The 24,934-nt window shown below is 33.9% G+C and overlaps 4 protein-coding genes across 5 annotated transcripts; 3 read left to right on the top strand and 1 right to left on the bottom strand.

Annotated features, from left to right (window-relative positions):
• The first annotated feature begins 425 nt into the window (after positions 1 to 425).
• LOC127160791 (C3a anaphylatoxin chemotactic receptor-like) lies at positions 426 to 2,631 on the top strand. Its single transcript, XM_051103457.1, has 2 exons — positions 426 to 476; positions 859 to 2,631. The coding sequence occupies exons 1-2, from the start codon at positions 473 to 475 to the stop codon at positions 1,773 to 1,775; spliced, it is 921 nt and encodes a 306-aa protein (XP_050959414.1). The 5' UTR covers positions 426 to 472; the 3' UTR covers positions 1,776 to 2,631.
• A 723-nt stretch (positions 2,632 to 3,354) lies between these two features.
• On the top strand, positions 3,355 to 5,503 carry LOC127160790 (C3a anaphylatoxin chemotactic receptor-like). Its single transcript, XM_051103456.1, has 2 exons — positions 3,355 to 3,482; positions 3,869 to 5,503. The coding sequence occupies exons 1-2, from the start codon at positions 3,479 to 3,481 to the stop codon at positions 4,786 to 4,788; spliced, it is 924 nt and encodes a 307-aa protein (XP_050959413.1). The 5' UTR covers positions 3,355 to 3,478; the 3' UTR covers positions 4,789 to 5,503.
• Positions 5,504 to 5,529: 26 nt separating this feature from the next.
• Positions 5,530 to 13,108, bottom strand: lin37 (lin-37 DREAM MuvB core complex component). Its single transcript, XM_051103458.1, has 10 exons — positions 12,971 to 13,108; positions 11,483 to 11,536; positions 11,332 to 11,398; positions 10,266 to 10,316; positions 10,124 to 10,153; positions 9,174 to 9,259; positions 8,617 to 8,774; positions 6,249 to 6,380; positions 5,902 to 5,975; positions 5,530 to 5,795 (listed from the first exon to the last, which is right to left on the bottom strand). The coding sequence occupies exons 2-10, from the start codon at positions 11,514 to 11,516 to the stop codon at positions 5,717 to 5,719; spliced, it is 711 nt and encodes a 236-aa protein (XP_050959415.1). The 5' UTR covers positions 11,517 to 11,536; positions 12,971 to 13,108; the 3' UTR covers positions 5,530 to 5,716.
• On the top strand, positions 13,101 to 24,305 carry proser3 (proline and serine rich 3). 2 transcript variants are annotated; one of them, XM_051103455.1, is made up of 14 exons: positions 13,101 to 13,224; positions 13,464 to 13,555; positions 13,636 to 13,747; positions 14,557 to 14,849; positions 15,725 to 15,879; positions 15,985 to 16,100; positions 18,111 to 18,196; positions 19,873 to 20,006; positions 20,314 to 20,510; positions 21,535 to 21,992; positions 22,129 to 22,318; positions 23,214 to 23,385; positions 23,881 to 23,962; positions 24,084 to 24,305. In XM_051103455.1, the coding sequence occupies exons 2-14, from the start codon at positions 13,545 to 13,547 to the stop codon at positions 24,112 to 24,114; spliced, it is 2,037 nt and encodes a 678-aa protein (XP_050959412.1). In that variant the 5' UTR covers positions 13,101 to 13,224; positions 13,464 to 13,544; the 3' UTR covers positions 24,115 to 24,305. The 2 variants fall into 2 exon arrangements, with proteins under 2 accessions (XP_050959412.1, XP_050959411.1); XM_051103454.1 differs by having other exon boundaries at positions 13,101 to 13,555.
• Positions 24,306 to 24,934: the final 629 nt, after the last annotated feature.

Below are 24,934 nucleotides of genomic sequence, written 5' to 3'. Positions count from 1 at the left end.
GTTTTGGTGTGGCTTGGGTCAGGCTGTTACACAGGTAGATGGGTAAAACACCCTAAATGCTTTACTTCACAAAACCAATGCTTCAAAACATACCACCTTTTGTGACTTTCAGTTTAATCAAAGAAACATAACAAAATTATTCATTTTACAGGTGTGGATCTGACAGAAACTTTTATCCAAAACAACTTACATAATAATTAGTTAATGCATTCACACTGAATCCTAGCACCATGCTTTAGTATCTGAGCTACAGGAACATTTTAGTGTGGTAGGAAATACTCTGTTGTAGGTACATGCCCACTGCGATACCAGATTCAATCATCTTGTCAAGTGTGATATGGTGCAAATCAGCCTATAGGGACACAGCACCAGGGTCTGCTGTCTGGTACAAAACCCACAATCTGTTAACAGGACTGAGAAGACAGACCAAGATCAAGACTTGACTTATCCCAGTGCATCAACAGCTCAAAAAATGGGTAAGAACTGAATATATGTAGCATTAATATTTTGTGTTTGTTGTTGTTGTTGTTTTTAAGTCAATGCAGTCAGCTCTTTGGACTTCTTTCTGAAATCTGTTTGCATTATGCATTCTGATTGGTCTGAATCTTTTGCACCTAACCACATTTACACTGCAAACACATTAAGAAGGCTTGATCTGGTACAGCTAATAAGTGCATTTTTTAATATTTCGCATTTTTTCAAAACTCAAACAGTCAGCAATTTCTGTGGCTCTTACTGTGCATCATTAGTTTGATTCATATTTCACTCATGAAAACACATTTCACCATATTTTTTAATTAAAAATTTGGTCAATATCCACCCCTCTCTGTGTTTTCTCTCTCTTTTTTCTCTGTGTAGAAAACATCAGTTTTGGACCTGAAAACATGACTAGAGACACAGCAAATAACACCACTATGCAGCATGAGGGAATAACAAGTTTATATATCCTTGTGTTATGCATTTTCTTCGCCACGTCTGTTGTGGGTCTCATTGGAAATGGGCTTGTCATATTTTTGACTTGCTGCAGAATGAAGACGACTGTCAACTCCATTTGGTTTCTAAACTTGGCGATCGCAGACTTCATCTCCATTTCAATCTCATGCATAGTCTCGGGTTTGGACCAGTTGCACAGTCATTTCTTAATTCGCATTTTCTTAATGTCGTTAAATGTGTTTGCTAGTATTTTTTTTCTAGTTGTTATCAGTCTGGACCGATGCCTGTGCACATGGATGGTTGTTTGGGCTAAAAATAAAAGAACTGTACTCAAAGCCAGGATCACCTGCATGATTGTGTGGGTTTCATCCATCGGCTGCAGCATTCCTATCTTTAAAGTCAATATATTTAACTTTAGGTTTCTGATCACATATGAATTTACAGTGGCCTTCCTCATTCCCTTTCTGATCATTGCATCTTCATATATAGCTATTGGAGTACGAATGAAACGTTTTAAAAGAAAACAGTTCAGGTCGTACCGGGTCATTATAACCGTAATCCTGGCTTTTTTCATATGTTGGTCTCCATACCATGCTTGTTGTTTTTATTTTATAACTGCATTAGAAAATGACTGGAGTATCAGTGATGTATCTGTTATAGCAGTGATTGTCAGTACATACTTGGTTCATCTAAACAGCTGCTTGAACCCCTTTCTCTATGTGTTTATGTGTGATGAGTATAAGAAGAAGCTTAAACAGTCTCTGCAGCTGGTGCTGGAGACGGCTTTTGCTGAAGATCATCTGGACTTCAAGGCAGCTGGAAAGCGGCAAGCAGCACAATAAAGCCAAGCTTAAATTGTAGAAAACTAGTCTCTAAATGATTGTGAACATCATTACTATATTATTATCATCATTGCAACAACCTGGGTCTAATCCAGCACCTTTATAGTCCTTACAGTACTTTGCCAAAAAATGCTTTTATAAAACAGCAATTTCAAAATGTATGTTTGAGACAAGACTGTGTGTAAATTGTGTTCTAAAACCAAACAAAGTCTCTTTAAATAGGCCAATTTCAGATCATTGCTGTGATCCTGGCCTTTTTTGTATGTTGGCTTCCATTGCATGTTTGTGACTTTTATGTGGTAATTGCAACCAAGATAAAGGAGTTGAAAGTGTAAATTTGGCCAGCAGAGCAATAGCTTAATTCCTGATTTTGTCGAACATCTGTGTGAACCCCATTCTCTACATGTTCATGTGTGAGGACTACAAGCAAAAGCTTAAACAGTTCCTGCTCCTGGTGCTGGAAACAGCGTTCACTGAAGATCATAACCTTCAGAATCAAACAGGAGACAAAAAAACACTTGCTCCTCCAAACCTAATAGATGCAAGGACGAAACAAGACTTTGAGATCATATTTGCTTATAATTCAACTCTGTGTACTACTATTTTGCTCATTTTGTCTGACCTTCATTTTAAATAAAAATGCCAAAAAGCTTGAATATGGTCAGTTGCTGTCAAAGTGTGGCTTGGAATTACATGCATTTAACAGATACTTTATTCAGTTTATTCAATGAACACATCAAAATCATTTTCACTACTGTAGATTTATTTGAAGCTCTTGAGAGTCTGTATTTAAAGAAAAATAAAGACATTACAAAATCATTCAGTTCAGCTCTCATTCAAAATTCTCGTTTTTCACTCTCCTTGAAGGCTTCATCTTTGTTTTACTCCATTAGCAGATCTCAGGACTTGAATTATAGAAATGTGTTAATGTGTTGTGTTGGCCGGGTTAAAGAGATGGGTCTTTAATCTAGATTTAAACTGACAGAGTGTGTCTGCCTCCTGAACAGTGTTGGGTAGATTGTTCCAGAGTGTGGGCGCTAAATAAGAAAATTATCTGCCGCCACAGTTGATTTTGATATTTTGGGTATTTTCAAAGTTTTGAGAATGCAGCGGACATGAGGGACTATAATGACAAGGCTGCTTGGTTTATATTTTTATTTCCAAATTTGGAACCCCTCCAGGTAACTGAAGAATAAAATAAAAGATCAATCAATCATACAGAAATTGTCTACTGTTTTATAAATATAATGGTAATGTAATACAGACCAACTGAGTACTCCTGCCCTGAGAGCAGCGCGTAGTTCACTAAAATAACAATGAAATGAATTACGTTGAGTACTCCTGCCCTGAGAACAGCGCGTAGTTCACTAAAATAACAACAAAATGAATTACGTTGAGTACTCCTGCCCTGGGAGCAGAGTAGTTTACTAAAAATAACAATGAAATTACGTTGAGTACTCCTCAACGTAATCTGTGAACCAGTCATTTTCCTTTCTGCTCTCAGACCATTTTTGGATAAGTGAAACTCTTATCTGCGATATGGTGACACATTTTAGCCCTTATCAGTAAAAACAACAAATCAGCCTATAGGGATGTAGCAGCAGGGTCTGCTGTCTGGTACAAAACCACAATCTGTTAACAGGACTGAAAAGACAGACCAAGATCAAGACTTGACTTATCCCAGTGCATCAACAGCTCAAAAAATGGGTAAGAACTGAATATGTGTAGCATTAATATTTTATGTTTTGTTGTTGTTGTTGTTGTTTTTAAGTCAATGCAGTCAGCTCTTTGGACTTCTTTCTAAAATCTGTTTGCATTATGAATTGTGATTGGTCTGAATTTTTTGCACCTAACCACATTTACACTGCAAACACATTAAGAAGGCTTGATCTGGTACAGCTAATAAGTGTGTTTTTTAATATTTCGCATTTTTTCAAAACTCAAACAGTCAGCAATTTCTGTGGATCTTACTGTGCATCATTAGTTTGATTCATATTTCACTCATGAAAACACATTTCACCATATTTTTTAATTAAAAATCTGGTCAATATCCACCCCTCTCTGTGTTTTCTCTCTCTTTTTTCTCTGTGTAGAAAACATCAGTTTTGGACCTGAAAACATGACTAGAGACACAGCAAATAACACCACTATGCAGCATGAGGGAATAACAAGTTTATATATCCCTATGTTATGCATTTGCTTCGCCACCATTGTTGTGGGTCTCATTGGAAATGGGCTTGTCATATTTTTGACTTGCTGCAGAATGAAGATGACTGTCAACTCCATTTGGTTTCTAAACTTGGCGATCGCAGACTTCATCTCCATTTCAATCCCATGCATAGTCTTGGGTTTGGGCCACATAGTCACATACAGTCATTTCAAAATTCCCGTTTTCTTAATTTCGGTAAATGTGTTTGCTAGTATTTTTTTTCTAGTTGTTATCAGTCTGGACCGATGCCTGTGCACATGGATGGTTGTTTGGGCTAAAAATAAAAGAACTGTACTCAAAGCCAGGATCACCTGCATGATTGTGTGGGTTTCATCCATCGGCTGCAGCATTCCTATCTTTACAGGCAATATGTTAAACTTAAGATTTCTGACTACATTTACATTTACAGTGTCCTTCCTCATGCCCTTTCTGATCATTGCATCTTCATATATAGCTATTGCAGTACGAATCAAACGCTTCAAAAGGGGAAAACAGTTCAGGTCGTACCGGGTCATTATAACCGTAATCCTGGCTTTTTTCATAGGTTGGTTTCCATGCCATGTTTGTTGTTTTTATTTTATAACTGCATTAGAAAATAGATGGAGTGATGTATTTCAGAAAGCATTTATTGTCAGTGCATACTTCGGTCTTCTAAACCGCTGCTTGAACCCCTTTCTCTATGTGTTCACGTGTGATGAGTATAAGAAGAAGCTTAAACAGTCTCTTGTGCTGGTACTGGAGACAGCTTTTGCTGAAGATCATCTGGACTTCAACGCAGCTGGAAAGCGGCAAGCAGCACAATAAAGCCGAGCTTAAATTGTAGAAAACTGGTCTCTAAATGATTGTGAACATCATTACTATATTATTATCATCACTGCAACAACCTGGGTCTAATCTAGTACCTTTATAGTCCTTACAGTACTTTGCCAAAAAATGCTTTTATAAAACAGCAATTTCAAAATGTATGTTTGAGACAAGACTGTGTGTAAATTGTGTTCTAAAACAAACAAAGTCTCTTTAAATAGGCCAATTTCGGATCATTGCTGTGATCCTGGCCTTTTTTGTATGTTGGCTTCCATTGCATGTTTGTGACTTTTATGTGGTAATTGCAACCAAGATAAAGGAGTTGAAAGTGTAAATTTGGCCAACAGAGCAAAAGCTTAATTCCTGATTTTGTCGAACATCTGTCTGAACCCCATTCTCTATATGCTCATGTGTGAGGACTACAAGCAAAAGCTTAAACAGTTCCTGCTCCTGGTGCTGGAAACAGCGTTCACTGAAGATCATAACCTCCAGAATCAAACAGGAGACAAAAAAACACTTGCTCCTCCAAACCTAATAGATGCAAGGACGAAACAAGACTTTGAGATCATATTTGCTTATAATTCAACTCTGTGTACTACTATTTTGCTCATTTTGTCTGACCTTCATTTTAAATAAAAATGCCAAAAAGCTTGAATATGGTCAGTTGCTGTCAAAGTGTGGCTTGGAATTACATGCATTTAACAGATACTTTATTCAGTTTATTCAATGAACACATCAAAATCATTTTCACTACTGTAGATTTATTTGAAGCTCTTGAGAGTCTGTATTTAAAGAAAAATAAAGACATTACAAAATCATTCAGTTCAGCTCTCATTCAAAATTCTCGTTTTTCACTCTCCTTGAAGGCTTCATCTTTGTTTCATTGCATTAGCAGATCTCCTTCAGATGCACTAGTGATATAAGTGAACTAACGTTCATACATTTCCTTAAGGATTTTTATGCTCTCACTGTATCTCAGCTGGTTCTTACTGGAGGCCTCCTTCCACCTATAAAAAAAAAGGAAAAAAAAATTAGAAACACATATTTAATTTATAAATATCATCCTCCCCCTGCAATTTATAGTAGAAATGACAGAATGAGGAAAAATTATACTTCTGTCTAATTTTCTTCCAGCGTTTGATGTGACTGAAGATAAGAGGTGAGGTGCCTGCTGCAGCATCTACGGACTGAAAAAGAAAAAGACCTTGCTAAAACTAATTGGATATGTCCACATGAAGCACACAATGTGCAACTTTAGTATTGCAAACTTAATTTAAAGGATGACAAGATTAATCAACTCAGTATGCGAACAGGTTTACTTATCATGTTCCTAACATTGATTGGTTAAGAGTTAATCAGAGGAACATCTATCATTTCGCAGTTTGCTTAAATGCAGATCTTTAAAGAAAGATAAGTGCTTCCTGTAGACCGTGTGTGGCACAACAGATGCCACAGCTCACCTGGCTCTCTGTAGGTTTCTCTACAGGTGGAATTCTGAGATTGACAGGTTCACCAGCTGAACCTACTGGACAGGAAACAGGTGGAGGAAGCCTGTACACATTCTGTCCTTTCCCGTTCAACATGTCAGTCATCTGAAAAGATATGAATCAAAGAGCCATTTCCCCTAATTGTAATGCTTGCTTTGGCATAAATTACAGCTTATTTCGAACAAGTGAAGCCAAGGACAATTCTTAGTAGGGAAAGGAGCCTTCTAGGCAAATTTATAGGAAAGAGATAAATTTATTTCTCCACTGGGTAACTGAATTCAGATGGGAAATTGAAGCCGGATGTAGCAGCATTATGAACAGCAGCAAATGATAATACTATTAAAAGGGACAGTTACATAACATATGCTGCAGTGAGCCAAGACATGAGTTTTTATTCTTCTTTTGATTCAAGGTCAAACTACGACTAGAGAAAATAAGGTGAGCCAACCAGAACTTAAATGAGCATGCCAAGTTAAATAAGCTGCCTGACATGATACAAAGATCATGATTTGCTTAGCAGGAAATGATTTGCAAAGCAGGGCCATAGCAGTGTTATTTTAGTATCACTGAGATACTATTATAGTTTTCTATAATATTTTGAATTAGTTTTTTTTTTTATTAATTAATTTGTATTTTAGTTTGTTATTTAACATATCAAGTTAAACTAATTTAAAACGGTAAAATTTTGAAATATTTTTACTATTTAAAATAATGTTTTTCTACTTGAATATTTTAAAATGTATATTATTCCTGTGATTTTAAAGCTGATTTAGCATCATTACTCCAGTCACATGATCCTTCAGAAATCATTCTTATATTCTGATTGGCTGCTCAAAAAACATTTATTAATATTATTATTATAATGCTGAAAACACAGTAGACTTTTTCATGTTTCTTTGATGAATAGAAAATTCAGAAGAGCAGCATTTATCAGAAATTTTATCTGAAATAGAAGTATTTTGTGTCTTTACAAAAAATGTACTCAAATGTTTTAAATATTGATAATAAAAATAATTTAAAAAAAAAATGTGTCTTTAACAGTAAATCAGCATAAGTGACTTCTTTGAAAAAACTTAAAAAATCTTAAACAAACAAAAAAAAAACTTAAATGAAAAACTTTTGACTTATAGTCTGTATATGCACATATATGTTTTTTTTTTTTTTTTTTTTTTCAGGTTTAGTTATTTAGTATATCAAGCATTTTAAATTAAATTTTTGTACATTTACACTGCCCTCCAAAAGTTTGGAAACAACCCTGGACGATAACAGCATAAATCCTTATAATTTTATGGTGCAAATATATTAAAGTAAATTGACATTATCATTGAAGACCAGCAATAATAATTGTCATTTTGATTTTTTGATTACACATGCCTGGTTACTGGTTTAAACTTGGCCCAGGTTTTTAAAGGATTTTTAGGTCATCACACCTTAATAGCTTTAACAATTGATTGGCAATTAAGTTTAGAATACAATGAATTTAGGCCCAGATTATGCAGAGCTGTAAGTTTTTTCTTAAATATGTTTTCGTAGTTTGTGTTGTCCCTTATCAGTGCAAAATTATCACAAATTAAAAAGGATTCATGCCAATATTGTCCAAAACCCCACTTTTCTAGGGCGTTTCCGAACTTTTGGAGGGCAGTGTATAATTTACACTTTTATTATTTTTTTAAGCTCATGTTCTTTTATGGTTTTAATTTAATTTTTGTTGTTTTAGTTAACATTAATAACCCTGGTCTATAGTGCAACAAGCACTTGAATAAAAATAAAAATAAACAAATATGTAAGAATTCTTGACATAATTATCTATTTACATCACGGGTTCCACATTTGACTTTTCAAGTCATTTGATCCAATGAGAATTTGTTAAAAATGATTCTATACAGATCTACCTCAAAAATATTGAGCTTATCTACCAAAATGCAAATTCACTGAAATTCACTAGAAATTTTAATGACTATTCCAGGTCTGTAAATCACACATTTGAAATCCCCTGGTATTTCTAAAACTGTGGGAACTCTGTTACAAGGAATACCAAAATTATATAACAGATGTTCATCCACCATCATAAATAGTCCCACTAGTGCACAATGTGTGCGGTTTAACAGAACAGAATAGTGGCCCTCTTGAGTATGTTTGTGTTTGTCATTATTTGTGGCAAATGGCAATGTGAGAGAGTGCTTAGCTTGTATTTAACCTGGAACAAATCCATCTTCGAAAATCAACACTTGATTTCCAAGTGCAGTTACACAGACTGCAAAACAACTCTTATTCTGAGTAGTTCAATTATCTGAATGGGATGATCATTTAAAATGACTGCAAAGTGAATGCTGAGTGTGACCTCATCCTCCCCTGAGCTGTGAGGGGGGCTGGGTGCCGTTCTCTCCCGCATAGATGGGTTGTTTCTCATCCACGCCCGACAAATGGGATAGAGTGGCGTGGTGGTGCTGAACTGAGCCAAGTCCACACTGCGGTCGAATAACTTGATAATATAAGCATCTGATGGAGAAGATGAGATGTGGAGCATGTAAGAAAACAGGAAATGGGTCTTAGGAGATCAAGACTTCCATTTAATTCAACCACCACACATGTTGACTGATACAGAAACCTAATGATGTTTCTCAGAAATGATGAAAACATTTTACTTATCTTTAGGATACAAAATTGCTTCTATAAATAGGGAGAATTTAAAGTCTGCACTTACTGACATTTATTAGGGCTGCACGATTATGACAAAAATCATAATAATCTTACGAAAGCAAAATGTAAGTGGATTTTTATTTTTTTGTAATTATGCCCTAACATTTATTTCAAAATGTTTGGTTGGGTGTTAATTTCCGAAATGAGAAGACAGACAAGGTGTACAAAACAGACGCTTCTGGGATCTATAGCTCTTACTTTGTTTGTGCTGGTTGGTTTCTGCCAGACCGTCATCCATCTCTTTACGCTTCTTCCTTCTGTGTTGTGGGAATCGTGATGATGGTCTGTGAAAGGCAAAAAGAGGCTCTTAAATCAAACTCTACCAAAGCATTTAGTAATTATTACTGGCTGTTTAGTTATTTTTTACTATTGTAAATATTTACAAAGCACACATCAAATGTTGAAGAGCCTCAGGAAATGTACACATAGCTGGCTATTAAGGTTGTTGACGTATTGAATATTTATGATATATTTGCAATGACTTTTCAGATTTGGAAAAATTTGCATTACATCACTAATGGATGCTCTGCAGTAAATAGGTGCCATCAGAATTAGAGTCAGAACAGCTGATAAAAACATCACAATAATCCACAAGTAATCCGCATGAATCCAGTCCATCAGTTAATGTCTTGTGAAGTGAAAAGCTGTACATTTATAATAAACAAATCTATCATTAAGAAGGACTTTCAAGCATCGCTTCTGGGCAAAACACAAGTCCATAATCCATAATAAAGATAATCCATCAAAATCCACCAGTATATTTGTTTAGTGTTGATATGTGCATATTTTTCCACCTAATTCAGACTTTCTCTGGAGAAACTATATTAAAGATAGGACTTTTTAAAGATAAAAAATGTCTTAATGATGAATTTGTTTCTCACAAACATGCAGAATTTCATGTCACGTGACGTTAATTAATGGATCGTGTCAGTTACTTGTGGTGCTTTTATCAGCTGTTTGGGCTCTTATTCTGACGGCACCTATTCACTGCAGATGATCCATTGGTGAGCAAGTTATGTAATGCAAAATTCTCCAAATTTGTTCTGATAAATAAACAAACACATCTACATCTTGGGTGGCCTGAGGGTCAGTACAGTTTCCAGCAACTGTTTATTTTTGCGTGAACTAACAGATAAGATTCAGCTTGCCTTTTCCCTGCAGAAGAAGGTGACAAATCCCTGCAAAATAGAAAGGAATACAACATTTCATGTGCATTACATTTTACATCCTAAACACTTTCAAGACAGAAAATGTTTATATCAGTCACACAAAAATGGTGTATGTGCATACTTGCTCAAAGAGTCTGCCACCATTTTCCCAGAATCCTCTTCATTCTGCTCTCTGAACAAGGGAGAAGGAGCACATAGGATTACACAAATGCTCCAATATTGCAATATTCTTTTCCTAAATTATTTATCTGGATAATTAGAAAGGTTTTCAGAAAACAAATTACAGCATCACTGCTGATAATCACTAATTTGATTGTCCCTTAAAAAAGGAAAACACAAAAAACAAAAGAGCATTTCCAGAAATGTAATTATAGCAGTAAACAGTCTCGGACCATTAGGGTGGCAATTATTCAGACAGCTGATCTGTTTGAATGGATTGTAACAAAGAAAGCTATAAATCAATACTATACTAAATATTTGTCTGAGCTCAGAGGAAACAAAATTTTGAGATGCCATAAATGGTCATTATGTTCAAAGAATCCAGTTCTTAAGCTTTCCTAATGACTCTATGTTGTCCTAGATGTCTGGCTCTCCAATTCTGTGGAAAATCCAAAAAACATCAGATTCCAAACACTTTAGGAATGCAGGCGGCGGACGTGACATTCCTCATACGTTTTCCCAGGACACAGAAGAAGATTAAAATATGCTATTTATAGGTGATTCATTGCTAAGTAAAACTATATTGGCACAGCTAGAAAATAACAGTTTACATTTTGTGATGATGTACAAATAATGTAGCAGTTGAGATTTACTATATAGTATATATTGTTTTACGTAAGTATACTGTATGTATGTAGGTAAAGTTAAAATACACTTATATATCCAACTTTATATATTCAGCCGGGCGATAATGTAGTTTATATTCTGCAATATGTTTAAGTAAACCAGTGTCAGTAACACTTTATATCACATCAATCTTGTTCTGATAGACTGTTATTTTACATCTTGCAGAACTTTCACTTTCAGTGACAAATTATCGCAGTATTATTATTATATTACACTGAGACGTACTGTCAAACTTCTAAAATGGACCCATCACTAATGAGCTCTAATTATGCGAGGTCCATATGCAGCTTCGCTTTTACAATCTGAAGCTTTCAAAGCTGAAGACACACTAACACACTAACCTCTCACTGTCACTCCTCTCAACCAGACCTTGCAATACTGCATCAAGGCGGTTTCGAGCCCCAGCATCTACAAAATAACATTTTTCAGCACACAAAACACTTCACATACTAAAACATAAATGTAAAAAGAAGCTTATGTTTGCAACCTCACCTGTTTTCTCAGTCTTGATTTTACAGTGAAGCATTGTACCTCCTGATTTTTATCCTGTAATTTTATTTAGATGAGGATTTAGTGATGTATATTAATATATATGTGACCTTGGACCACAAAATCTGTCATAAGTAGCATGGCTATATTTGTAGCAATAGCCAACAATACATTGTATGGATGAAAATGATTTCTCTTTTATTGCAAAAATCCTTAGGATATTACGTAAAGATTATATTCCATTAAGATAATTTGTACATTTCCTACCCAATATATATCAAAACTTAATTTTTGATTAGTTATATGCCTTTCTAAGAACTTGGTCAACTTTAAAGGCAATTTTCTCAATGTTTTGATTTTTTTGCCCCTTCAGATTCCAGATTTTCAAATAGCTGTATCTCAGACAAATATTGTCCAAACAAACAAACCATACATCAATGGAACGCTTATTTATTCAGCTTTCAGCAGATGTTTTTTTTTTTTTTGTTTGTTTGTTTTTTTTTTGTTTTTTTCAAACAACAAAAATAGACTCTTATGACTGGTTTTGTGGTCCAGGGTCACACACACACGCACATGCACATACATATACATACACACACACACATACATACATACATACATACACACACACACACACACACACACACACACACACACACACACACACGTTTGTTTTTGTGAATTGTGGGGACTTTCCATAGACTTCTATAGTTTTTATACTGACTAAACAATATTGTCTATCCCCTAACCCAAAGGTACCCAACCCTGTTCCTAGAGATCGACTTTCCTGCAGAGTTTAGTTTCAACCCAATCAAACACACCTGTCTGTAATTATCAAGTGCTCCTTGAGATCCTAATTAGCTGGTTCAGGTGTCTTTGGTCAGGGTTAGAGCTGCACTCTGCAGGAAAGTCTTTCTCCAGGACCAGGGTTGAGCACCTCTGCCCTAACCAACCCCAACCCCAACCCTAAACCCAGCCCTCACAGAAAACATGTTTGCATCGTTACACTTTCAGATAAACATCATTTACTATTTTTAATGATTTTTTGCGGTCCCCACAATGTCAAAAATTTCAGGTTTTACTATCCTTGTGGGGATCCATTTGGTCCCCACAGTGTAGCAAAAACAAGTACACACACACACACACACACACACACACACACACACACACACACACACATATACATATACACACATATATATATATATATATATATATATATATATTCTGTAAACCAGTACACAAACGTTTGCAAAAGAGAAAGCACAGGAAGTATAAACAAGTAAAAACAATGACAGCATTATTTTGCTAACCAGCTACAATGATATAAACAGCTGACGTTAGCTAGCTAGAACTCAATTTAAATCCTGATTACCGGTATTTAAACTCTTCGCCGAATTCATAAATCCCTTAACAATAACATAATATTTTAAATAACATAATTTGGGAGCATAAAAACAATTTATAAAGACAAAACAACACGCTATTTACCTTATAATCCTTAGCTGAGAAACTGACGACGAGCTGCTTCTGTCACAATCCGACATTCCTCTTCCGCGCGCAATGAGATTACTGGCTCGTCATTGGCTGCAGCAGATGAGAGCGCTGCGCTCTTATTGGTTCAAATTGCTGTCGATCACAAAATGCGAAACTCTATTGGCTGGTCAACTGTCTACGACAACAATGTAAACAACCGTTGTCTGACTACATATCCCAGGATGCAACACAGCCACACAATTCGAAAAGTAAGCGGAGCTCGTTTTTTGAGAAACATCAAACTATACGACGAATTTGCAATGAGCTGGTGGTTATATTCAGATGTAGTTTGTTTTTCAGAGTTTAAATAGCGTATAGCTTGTTAAATAGTGAGCTAAAAGACCGTTTAATCCCATAGTAACGTAATGACGCGACGGTTAAGAAACGCTCATGCAACATAGAAACCCTGTCATTCGGATCACATAGTTAAACTATTGTCTTTATTTAGACATTTATGGGTGCTACAGTATGACGAAACTTCACTTGCGTCCTGTGTTTTTATTAAGAAGTACAGATTTGCAGGAACGCTATGAGATCAAGGTGGGTTGGATGTCAAATCTTGTCTGATTAAACTTGATTACATCAGGCTGATGTAAAAAAACTTTTGTCACTTTTCATAGCGGTGCAGCTGTTTTCACAAGACAAAATCCATTTCCTCCGGATCCCCCTTTGTCCAGGAGACATTACAGTCCATCTAGATCCAGAAAAATCCCAAAGCAACAAAAAAGACTGGTGAGAAAACTGACTTTGCATTAGATTTAATGTTTTACACTACCAGTCAAAAGTTTTAGACTAGTATGTTTTTTAAAGAAGTGTCTTTTGCTCACCAAGCCTGCGTATTTTTATCCAAAACGCTGCAAAATAAAGTAAAATTCTAAATATTTGTTACCATATAATACAAATGTTTTCTATTTGAATATATTTTAAAATGTCATTTCCTGTGATTTCAAAGCTGAATTTTTAGCATCATTACTCCAGTCCTGATCCTTCAGAAGTCCTTCTAATATTCTGATTGGCTGCTCAAAAACATTAGTATTATTATGTTGAAATCAGCTGAGTAGAATTTTTTTCAGGTTTCTTGGATGAATAGAATGTTCAGAAGAACAGCATTTATCTGAAATAGAAATCTTTTGTAATATTATAAATGTCTTTATAATCACTTTTGATCAATTTCAAGCATGCATGCTAAATAAAAGTATTAAAAATATATACTGACTCCAAGCTTTTAAATGGTATAGTGTTTAATGTTACAAAAGCTTTTTATTTCAGATAAATGCTGGTCTTTGGATCTTTCTATTCTTCAAAGAATCCTGAAAAAATTCACTTAACTCTTTTAAATATTAATGATAGTAATAATAATAATAGTGCATTTTATTTTCTGCAGTATGCACTGTGCACTATTCAGTAATGATTGGTGTGTCAATGCAGTGATAACTTGCAACTGCAAGTGCTGAGATTAGAAAAACAAAGCTAAAGCTTGCAAAAAAATAAAACTCACGGTGATGTTGTCAAGATGATGTCTTCTGGATTGCACATTGCAGGCCTTGAGTCCTGTCCGGTTTACTGAGGCACCCAGACCTTCAGATCCTCCTACTCAGGAGCCACCTTTGAAGACAGAGGACGGGGTCTGCCATGAGAGATTACATAGTGTCCTGCTCTGCCCTCCCACTACTGAACGCCAACTGAGCTACTCCGAGTCTTGGCCTTCTACTGACCTGAGTTGCTCTACAGACAACACTAACACTTCTGCCTGCTCTGAAGCTCAGATGCAAGCCGTGAGAAACATGGTTGCACCAGCGACAATTGAGACAAAGGAACCCTCAGTTCTTTCAAAGTAAGGGAAATTATTGCACTGTAATGGCAATATCACTTTTGATGATAATTAAACCTTTTAATTTGAAGCAAAGAAATATTTTAAAATTGGAAAACAAAATTCTATTTCATCTTTTATATGTGATCCTGGACCACAAAACCAGTCTTAGGTAGCACTGGTATATTTGTAGCAATAGCCCAAAATATATGGTATATATTTTTCTTTTATGCCAAAAATCATTAGGATATTAAGTAAAGATCATGTTCCATGAAAATATTTTGTAATTTACCACTGTAAATATATCAAACCTTAATTTTTGATTAATAATTTGATTGAACTTAATTTAGACAATTTTAAAAGGTGGTTTTCTCAATATTTACATTTTTTGCACCCTCAGATTCTAGAAATTGACCCTTATGACTGGTTTTGCGGTCCAGGGTCACATATAAACCACTGACTATATTAAACGTAAACGCTGCAAAATATTAAAATATACATTTTGTGGTTAGTAAGATTATTTTAAGAAAATTATTACTTTTATTTATCAAAACTGCATTAAAAATTGACAGTTAAAAAATGTCAGAAATATTCCTGTTTCAGATTAATGCTGTTCTTTTGAACAACACTCAATGTTGTTAAAAATAATAAATGTTTCCTGAGCAACCAATCAGCGGAAGTGTAACTTGTTGTCAAAAGTACAGCAGTTTCACACATCATTTGTTACGCAATAAACTCTTAATTTGAAATACCCACAGTAGTTGTTTTTTGCCACATGTGGTGACATATTATTCTCAAATGAGCAGGTCTGGGTGTTTAATGTGACCTTTATGCTTAACTTGAAAGGGTATGTTGCTGCTTGTTAATTAAATATGACAATTGCAATTAAATCCTTTAAGGTACATCGAAAACTTCCGTTTCGGAAAGCCACAGAGTCAAGAAGAAAGACGCCTTCAGGCAGCTGACTGCGAAGATGACCAGCCGTTTTGGTGGATGTCCACATCTCCTCCATCCAGTTCAACACCAACACAACCATCACAGAAATATATCAGAGGTGTGCTTTACAGAATACATCTGTCAGTAATAATATGTTTTTGCTGGATTGGTAATGTAATGTATTTCAGTTCTTAAATCCTGTTTCATAATATCCTGTTTATAGAACCACTTGACCTCATGAACGATGGCCCCGCCAGCACCGAGAGCCCCATCTCAAAGCCACGGCATGGTGACACCACGCTGTCTCCAGCTAGACACATGCTTGATCTTAGTATGCTGGTGAGTTTTGCATGAAAGTGAACAGCTGATTTGCCTAAAAGAGCTGAAGGCATTTTGATCATATGTTAAAGAGGATAACAAATAATGTACAGTTTGGTATATTGCTGTAGGTCATATATATGTTGCAGATGCAGCTGAATTGTGTTCAGGAAAAAAAACGGAGATGTAGTATATTTTCACATGTTACTAGTTGTTGTAATGTAGTAGTGGATGACTGTCGCCATCTGGTGGTGGTAGCTGGAACATCTTCCTCCATTAGGTTTTTTATTTATAGTAGGAGTATTTACTGTACATACACTACCAGTCAATTTTTTTTGAACAGTAAGTTGTTTAATTTTTGGTTCAAGATTAATTTTCTGCTCAACAAGCCTGCATTTATTTGATCCAAAATACAGCAAAAGCAGTAACTTGAAATATTTTTACTATATAAAATAACTGCTTTCTATTTGAATATATTTTAAAATTTCATTTATTCCTGTGATCAAAGCTAAATTTTCAGCATCATTACTCCAGTCTTCAGTGTCACATGATTATTCTAATGTGCTGTGCAAGAAACATTTATTATTATTATTTATTTTATTTATTTTATTAATATTTAAAACCGTTGTATACATTTTTTCAGGATTTTTTGATTAATAGAAAGAAAAATAAATTAAAAAAAAAAAATATATATATATATATATATTGTAATATTATACACTATACCATTCAGACTTGGAGCCATTATAAAAAATTATATTTTTATTTAGCAAGGATGCTTTAAATTAATCAAAAGTGATAATAAAGACATTTATAATGTTACAAAAAATTCTATTTTAGATAAATGCAGTTCTTCTGAACTTTATATTTATCAAAGAAACCTGACAAACGTTTACTAAGCTGTTTTCAACATAATTATAATAATAATAATAATAATAAATGTTTTTTTGTGCAGCAAATCAGAATATTAGAATGAGTAATGACACTAAAAATTCAGCTTTGAAATCACAGGAATAAATTACTTTTTAAAATATATTAATTTTAAATATTTTAAATGGTAAAAATATTTCAAAATTTTACTGTTTTTGCTGTACGTTGTATCAAACAACTGCAGGCCTGGTGAGCAGAAGAGACTTATTCAAAAAACATTAAAATCTTACTGTTCAAAAACTTTTGACTGATAATGTACTTAATTGATAATGGTAATTTTTTGTTTGTTTGTTTTAAGTGTTCTTTATTACCAAATCAACATTTTTGAATAACCTCTGAAGGATCACGTGACACTGAAGACTGAAGTAATAGCTGCTAAAAATTCTGCTTTGAATCACAAGAATAAATGACATTAAAATACAAATACAAAACAGTTATTTTAAACTGTAACATTATTTCATAATATTACTGTATTTACTGTATTTTTGATTAAGTAAATGCAGCATTGGTGAGCATAAGAGACTTCTTTAGGAGACACAAAAATGTTTTATACATCAACCCCAAACATTTGAACTGGTGTGTGTGTAAAATTTATAATTCATGTATTACGTAATAAATTGATAAATTCACTAAATACCTAATAATAAACGCAATGAAATAAACTTTATTTGACCTCTAATTTATCACATTACCATGTTGCACAGATCAGGAGGGGCAACATTGTAATGTTTTGCTTGACTTTCTGTCTTCCACGTTGATGGAAAAGGTTCTAGAATGCCTCAGCATTAAAGGAAGAAGAACTCACTCCAACATAATCACACCACCTGATTTAAAGCAGTCTCTGTTGAGCATCAAATGTTATGTATTTATAAATTCCCCATAACAGAGAGCTGTTATGCAACCCTTGGGCCAGATGCCCTGTTTTGAATTGCAGAATGTCACTCGTGGTCCTCTCCTCAGGATGATTTTACGTGCCTGGTGGAAAATATCTCAGACTGTCCTTAAATGTCAATGCATGTCAACACTGCATATATAGTGGCCTTTTTGCTAGTGTCAGTATTATTGTTGTTCCTAATCTCATGGATGGAAATTTCCTTTCAGACATTAACTGAATCGTTCCACTGTGATCAAGAAGAACCAGAGATACTGCAGCTACAGGAGCGGGCCAGCCGTTTACTGCAGAGGAGGTGAGACATACTGTAAACACACACTCACTCAAGGGGGGAAAAGTCATTTCACAATAATAATTGACCACCAACATAGTCAGCATGCTGACTGAATGTCAGGACTGAATGTTCAAGTCTGAAAGTCTATACGGTAGTTTCACAATCAAACAAGATTTATTACTTTTATTCAGCAAGGACACATTAAATTGGTGACAGAAAAGACATTTATAGTGTTACAAAAGCTTTATTTTTCAAATAAATGCTGTTCTTTTGAACTTTTTATTCATCAAAGAATCCTGAAAAAAAAATCTATTACAGTTTCTACAAAAATATTGAGCAGGGCAACTGTTTTCCACACTGATATTAATAAGAAATATTTATCTATCAGCAGATCAGCATATTAGAACGATTTCTGAAGAATTATGCCTTCGTGAGCATAAGATAAATCTTACTGACGGCAAACATTTAAATAGTATTATATTATATTATATCTAATATCTCAAAATGTTCTCAAACAATTGACTTTTGGGTACATAATCAAATAAATAAAAGCGTTACTTTATTAAATAAGTTTAATAAATTCTATTGTATTGTATTATATTATCTGGTATCAAAATGTTCTCAAACAATTGACTTTTGGGTACATAATAATCAGAAGTAAATGTAAAAAATAATACGTTAATATATTATATTATATTACATTATATTATTTTATTATTTAAAAAATAATACGTTAATTATTATATTATATTATATTATATTATATTATATTATTTTATTTTATATTATGTAGTATCTCAAAATGTTCTCAAACTATTGACTTTTGGGTACATAATCAAGAATAAATGTAAAAAATATGTTGCTTTATTAAATGTGTTTTAAAATATATTATTATATTATATTATATTATATTGTATCTAGTATCTCAAAATGGTCAAACAGTTGACTTTTGGGTACATATTAATCAAAAATAAATAATAAAAAAAATATATATATATTTGTTGTTTAATTAAATGACTCTTTTAACTAAAAATATGTTGCATTATTAAACGTGTTTTAAAAATATATTATTATATTATATTATTTTATATTATATTATATTATATTATATTATATTATTTTATTTTATTTTATTTTATTTTATTTTATTTTATATTATCTAGTATCTCAAAATGTTCTCAAACAATTGACTTTTGGGTACATAATCAAAAATAAATGTAAAAAATATGTTGCTTTATTAAATGTTTTAAAATATATTATTATATTACATTATATTATATTATATTATCTAGTATCTCAAAATGTTCTCAGACAGTTGACTTTTGGGTACATAATTAAATATATAAAAACATGTTACTTTATTAAATAAGTTTAATAAATATATTATATTATATTATATTATATCTAGTATCTCAAAATGTTCAAACAGTTGACTTTTGGGTACATATTAATCAAAAATAAATAATAAAAAAATATATATTTGTTGCTTAATTAAATGACTCTTTTAACTAAAAAAGTCCTAACTTAAAATTAATTTTAGAATGAATTTAAATCGCTTTATAGCAGGCTTAAATTCCTGATTGTTTAATACGGGTTCCTAGGTGTTAATGAATTATGTTTGTTTTTGCATTATGACTGCATATTTCACCATGGGATTTGAAATCATTAGATTTGAAATCATTTTTTATGTTTTACAGTGAGCATTCACTCAGCAGTGGCTCCGTGCCTATCAGCTCTGAGGGTCTGGGCTGCTCTGATTTCTCCTCCTCCGTAAGCACTGATGAGCCGGTCCGAAGACCATTCGTGCCCACCTTAACAGGCTCAACCAACAGTAAGTAACAGGTGTAACACACAAATAAATACATATATTTAGTGAGCCACACAAACACTATGTTATCATTTCCTGAACATCTTTGTGTTTCCGATTTCAAAAACACATCCTTATCAGATTAAAATGTATCCACACCTCTGACCACAAGTGCAGTTAAAAGCAGAAATGGGTGCGTAAACACTCTCAGTTAACGAAAAACAAAAAAGGACATAAATATAATTTAGGCCTGCTAAGTATTTGTATCAGTGCAATAAAAGCGCATTAGAGCATTTTGTTTGTTTGTTTCTGTCTTTTTATGTGATTATAGAGCCCAGTTTGTGCAAGGGAACGTCTTTTCCTCCTGCAGTTGGTTCTGAGAGATCAGGTGTCCGTCGTGAAGATGACATATTGTTTCAGTGGCGACTAAGGAGGAAGATGGAACAGGCCAGACAATGGAGTCAGGAGGCCCCTTCCCACAATTCTGTTCTCCATATACCTCTATCTCACAGTGTTGGACCAAACCAGGTGAACCAACACTGCAGTGGACATCAGGGTTATTTCTTTTTGATTAATATGTGCCTAAAAGTTACATGTTTCAGAATATATAATATAATGTCATTTAATATAATATTTAAAGGTTTGGGCTCGCTGAGATTTGTTCATGTTTTTGAAATCATTTATGTTCAGCAAGGCTGCATTTATTTGATCAAAAATTCTGTAAAAACAGCAATATTATGAAATATTATTGTAATCTAAATGAACTATTTTCTATTATAATATTTTTAATATATAATTTATTCATGTGATGCAAAGCTGAATTTTTAGCTTCATTACTTCAGTCTTCAGTGTCACCATGATTCTTCAGAAATCTCATATGCTGATTTGTTGCTCAAGAAACATTTCATATTATTATCAGGGTTGAAAACAGTTATGTTTAATATTTTTGTGTAAACTGTGGTACATTATTAGTGATTATTAGTGAAAGTGGTTAAAAGTTAAAAAGAACAGCATTTATTTAATATATATTATATCTTTTTTAATATTGTTAATGGCTTTACTGTTACTTTTGATAAATTGTATGTTTCCTTTCTTATTAAAAGTATTTATTTTTTTTAATAAAAACGTATTGGCCCCAACCTTTGAACTATAATACAAAATTCTGCAGGTGGTATTTTCTAATAATTAATATCTTGAAAATATTATGTATGATATAATATCATGTAATTCATATTGAAAAAATATATTTTCAATTACATCCATCAGATACATTTGTTCCATAATAATATTTCATTGAATTCACTGGAATGACATCAGAAATAAAACCTGCAAATTGTTTGTTTTGCTGTCATAAATGCATGGTTACAATGTAAGTAGCATTGTGTATTTTGCATTTAACATAGTTTTTTCTCATAAAAAACTATTAGAACCTGTGACCCACCAGTTTTTGACCCACCAGTTTTAGATTTTCACATTTACTTTATGGAACATTTGTAAATATTTATTTTTTGTGAATATTTCTAATACATTCTTCCACTTTGTTTCCTTTTAGAAGGCACACTGTGGCAATTTAAACAGCATGCCTCATCAGAGAGCACACCTCTCATTCACACCGGTCACCCTCGCTAACCTTGATCCTCCAGTCCCTGAGTCTGCTCTCCCTATGTCAAGCCCCAGCATCTCCAGACTCCAGCCTGAAGTCACCCGGGAGCAGCCAGACCATGATATCCAACCCAAACCCCTTCCCCAGCAAAGACTGTCCTCAAGGAAAGCTGTCACAAAGCAACCACAACATCACAAGCCAATCAGAACACAAGTCAACATCCCAGAGACCACAGCAGATCACCACAGAAGGCAGAAGTCATCTTCTCCATCTCCACAGACTTCTGATAGCACAGAGGAGCGGTGGCCGGTTCCTCACGAGAACAAAGACACAGCAGTCAAAGGAAAGTCTGAAAATGAGAGACGTGAGAAGTTTGCACCTTCATGTCGAAAGAAAAAATCTGAACGGTATTTTTTTTTTTAATATAATTGTCCAAATTAGTCTGTGACCGAACTAAGCAAAACATGACAGATAATGACAGGTAATTGTAATATTAATGTTTAATATGAAACATTTGCACATTCTTTTTCCATGTCCGTGTAGACATGGTGGCGACCGAGGCAACAGTGCAATGAGGGTCAGACATGCTAGGGGTCATGAAGGGGTCAGTTGCAAACCGGAGGAGCCGAGTGGAAAAAGCAGGTGGCAGGAAGAGGGTCAAAGGTCGACACGAGGAGGACGGTCTGGAAATCGAGCACCACCTCCTTCACCTATACATAATGCTCTGGGACAGGTTTGTGAGTTTGTTTTATGATGCATTACAAGTTTCTGAAACTGTTGAACACTTAAGTTATTAAATGAATTTAATTATTCATTTGCACCTATATTATATTTTATTATATTACCAGTCAAAGGTTTTTGAACAATAAGATTTTATGTTTTTAAGAAGTCTCTTCTGCTCACCAAGCCTGCATTTATTTGATCCAAAGTACAGCAAAAACAGTACAAATTTTGAAATATGTTACTATTTAAAATAACTGTTTAAAAATAACTATTTGAATGTATTTTAAAATGTTATTTATTCCTTTACTCCAGTCTGCAGTGTTTTCAGAAATCATTCTAATATGCTGATTTATCTTCAAGAAACATTATTTTATTTTTATTATTATCAGTATTTAAAACAGTTGAGTACATTTTATTCAGGATTCTTTGATGCATAGAAAGATCAGCATTTATCTGAAATAAATGCTGAGAATATTAGAATGATTTATTTTGTAACATTATACACTATATTATTCAAAACTTGGAAGCAGTATACGTTTTTTTTTTTTGTGGAAAGAAATTATAGAAAGTAATACTTTTATTTAGCAAGGATGCTTTGAATTACACAAAAGTGATGATAAAGATATTCATAATGTTACAAAAGATTTCTATTTCAGATCAATTTCAGATAAATCCTCTGAACTTTCTAATCACCAAAGAAACATGAAAAAATTCTACTCTGCTGTTTTCAACAATAATAATAATAAATGTTTTTGAGCAGCGAATGAGAATATTAGAATGATTTCTGAAGTTTCATTTAAAAACATTAAAAATTGTACTGCAGCCTTGATGAGCGTAAGAGACTTTTCAAAAACATTTTGTGGATCAGAAAAAAAGAAAGTAAACACTGTCCTTGACATTGACAGGTTGTCTCTGAGGTGCTTTTTGCCGGTACAGACTCTCCAAGCCAGTGCAAGACTCCAAGTTCTTCAGATTGCCCGGTATATACCCCGCCTCCACCCCCACAATCCCCTGTTGCCTCTTCTGGTATGCAGCAGCCCTTGGAGGTCATAGGTCAACTCATGCAGGATGCGGAAGGTAAGAAGGCCTTTTAAACTAGCTGTAAAACTTTATGACAACGTGTGTTTAACAGGTCACATAAAGGTTGAGCGTTTTAGCCTGAACCTGTTATAAATAGCAGAACTGACCCTTCAGAGTGTGCTTAGAACAACAGAATGCATGTTTACCATTAATGTAGATGGAACCTATACAAATTGTATATATCGTATCGTATATATCTATCTATATAGAATTTTTTTAATTGTTTGTTTTATTCTAAACTTGTTTATTATTGTTATTATTATTATAAGGCAACATTTAAAAAATACACCACTGTTAAAAAGTTTGGGTTTTGCTCACCAAGGCTGCATTTATTTGGCCAAAAAATACAGTAAAAACAGTAATATTCTGAAATATTATTTTCATAATAACTTTACTGTTTGAATATAATTTAAAATGTAATTTGTTTCTGTGAAAGAAAGTGAGGCAAGAAGTTTTTTCCCCCTTATCCCAATGTCACAATATTACATACAGACTCAGATGGGCAGGAATTTGAAGACGATCCTTTGTTGCAAGTCCTCAGACAGCAGAGGAAATGGGTGAAGGAGCAACTTTGGTGAGAATATCTACAGTTTATCTGTTAACAACATATATATTTCATACAAATCTGCACTAGTGAATTACTCTATGCAAGTTAGACATTTTGCTTGATCAATTTTTCATTTTTTATTTTGCAGTGAGGTTGATAAGATGCTCCAGCAGCTCTGAAGCACCTGTTTAGTGATGCAATGTTTCACATTATCATGTTTATTTTGATACTATTTATTCTGTTATGTATGAATGCATTTCTAAATAAAGACCTTTGCAAATAAACAAGGGTGTTACAATATATTTATTGATATTCATACTGTACATCACACAAATAGTAGATCAACTAAATAATACTTACATAGTTCATTTCTTAAAAATATGTACAATCTCAACATAGCCTGCAATTTTGTGAACAAGCAAACACAAAAATAAGTCATTACTGAATGGTTCCCATACTAAATTCAGTATAACTGTGGGTTCGGATGAGGGAACCCTGTTAACGTGAGGACAAATTTGTTGCTCTTAAAGGCTGTGTGCTAAACTGACAGCAAGTGTGAAGAAATTGTGATACCATCTTCTTGTTGGCTTGAAATCAAGTATGTTTGGAATTGGCATTTGAGTTGAATAGTACACCGCCACAAGGGGGGGTGAGAGGAAGCGAGTCTGTTTTGGTCTTTATAATTGCCTTATGTTAGAAACCCAAAAGATGGAAGCTTTAAGCTCCTTGCTTTTACATGTTAAGAACTAAAACAGTAAAGAAGAGCAAAGAAAAATCTAAACAAGAGTGTGGAGGAAACTCTGCATGTGTGTGTGTGTGTGCGCACATCATGGTCCGGTGTGATTTAACAGTCTGGAAGTGTCTGCTTGTGTCAGAGGTGCTGAAATTACTAGCATGCCTTCTGGTGACATGGCTGATTCCAGTGCCATGATGTCCACTCCGCTTGGGATCCGGTATCGCCGGTTAAACTGACGTGTCACCAGTCCTGAACCATCCTGG

Source organism: Labeo rohita, unplaced genomic scaffold (assembly GCF_022985175.1).
Source record: "Labeo rohita strain BAU-BD-2019 unplaced genomic scaffold, IGBB_LRoh.1.0 scaffold_456, whole genome shotgun sequence".
NCBI classification, from domain to species: Eukaryota; Metazoa; Chordata; class Actinopteri; order Cypriniformes; family Cyprinidae; genus Labeo; species Labeo rohita.
This window is presented reverse-complemented; position numbering and strand designations above follow the sequence as displayed.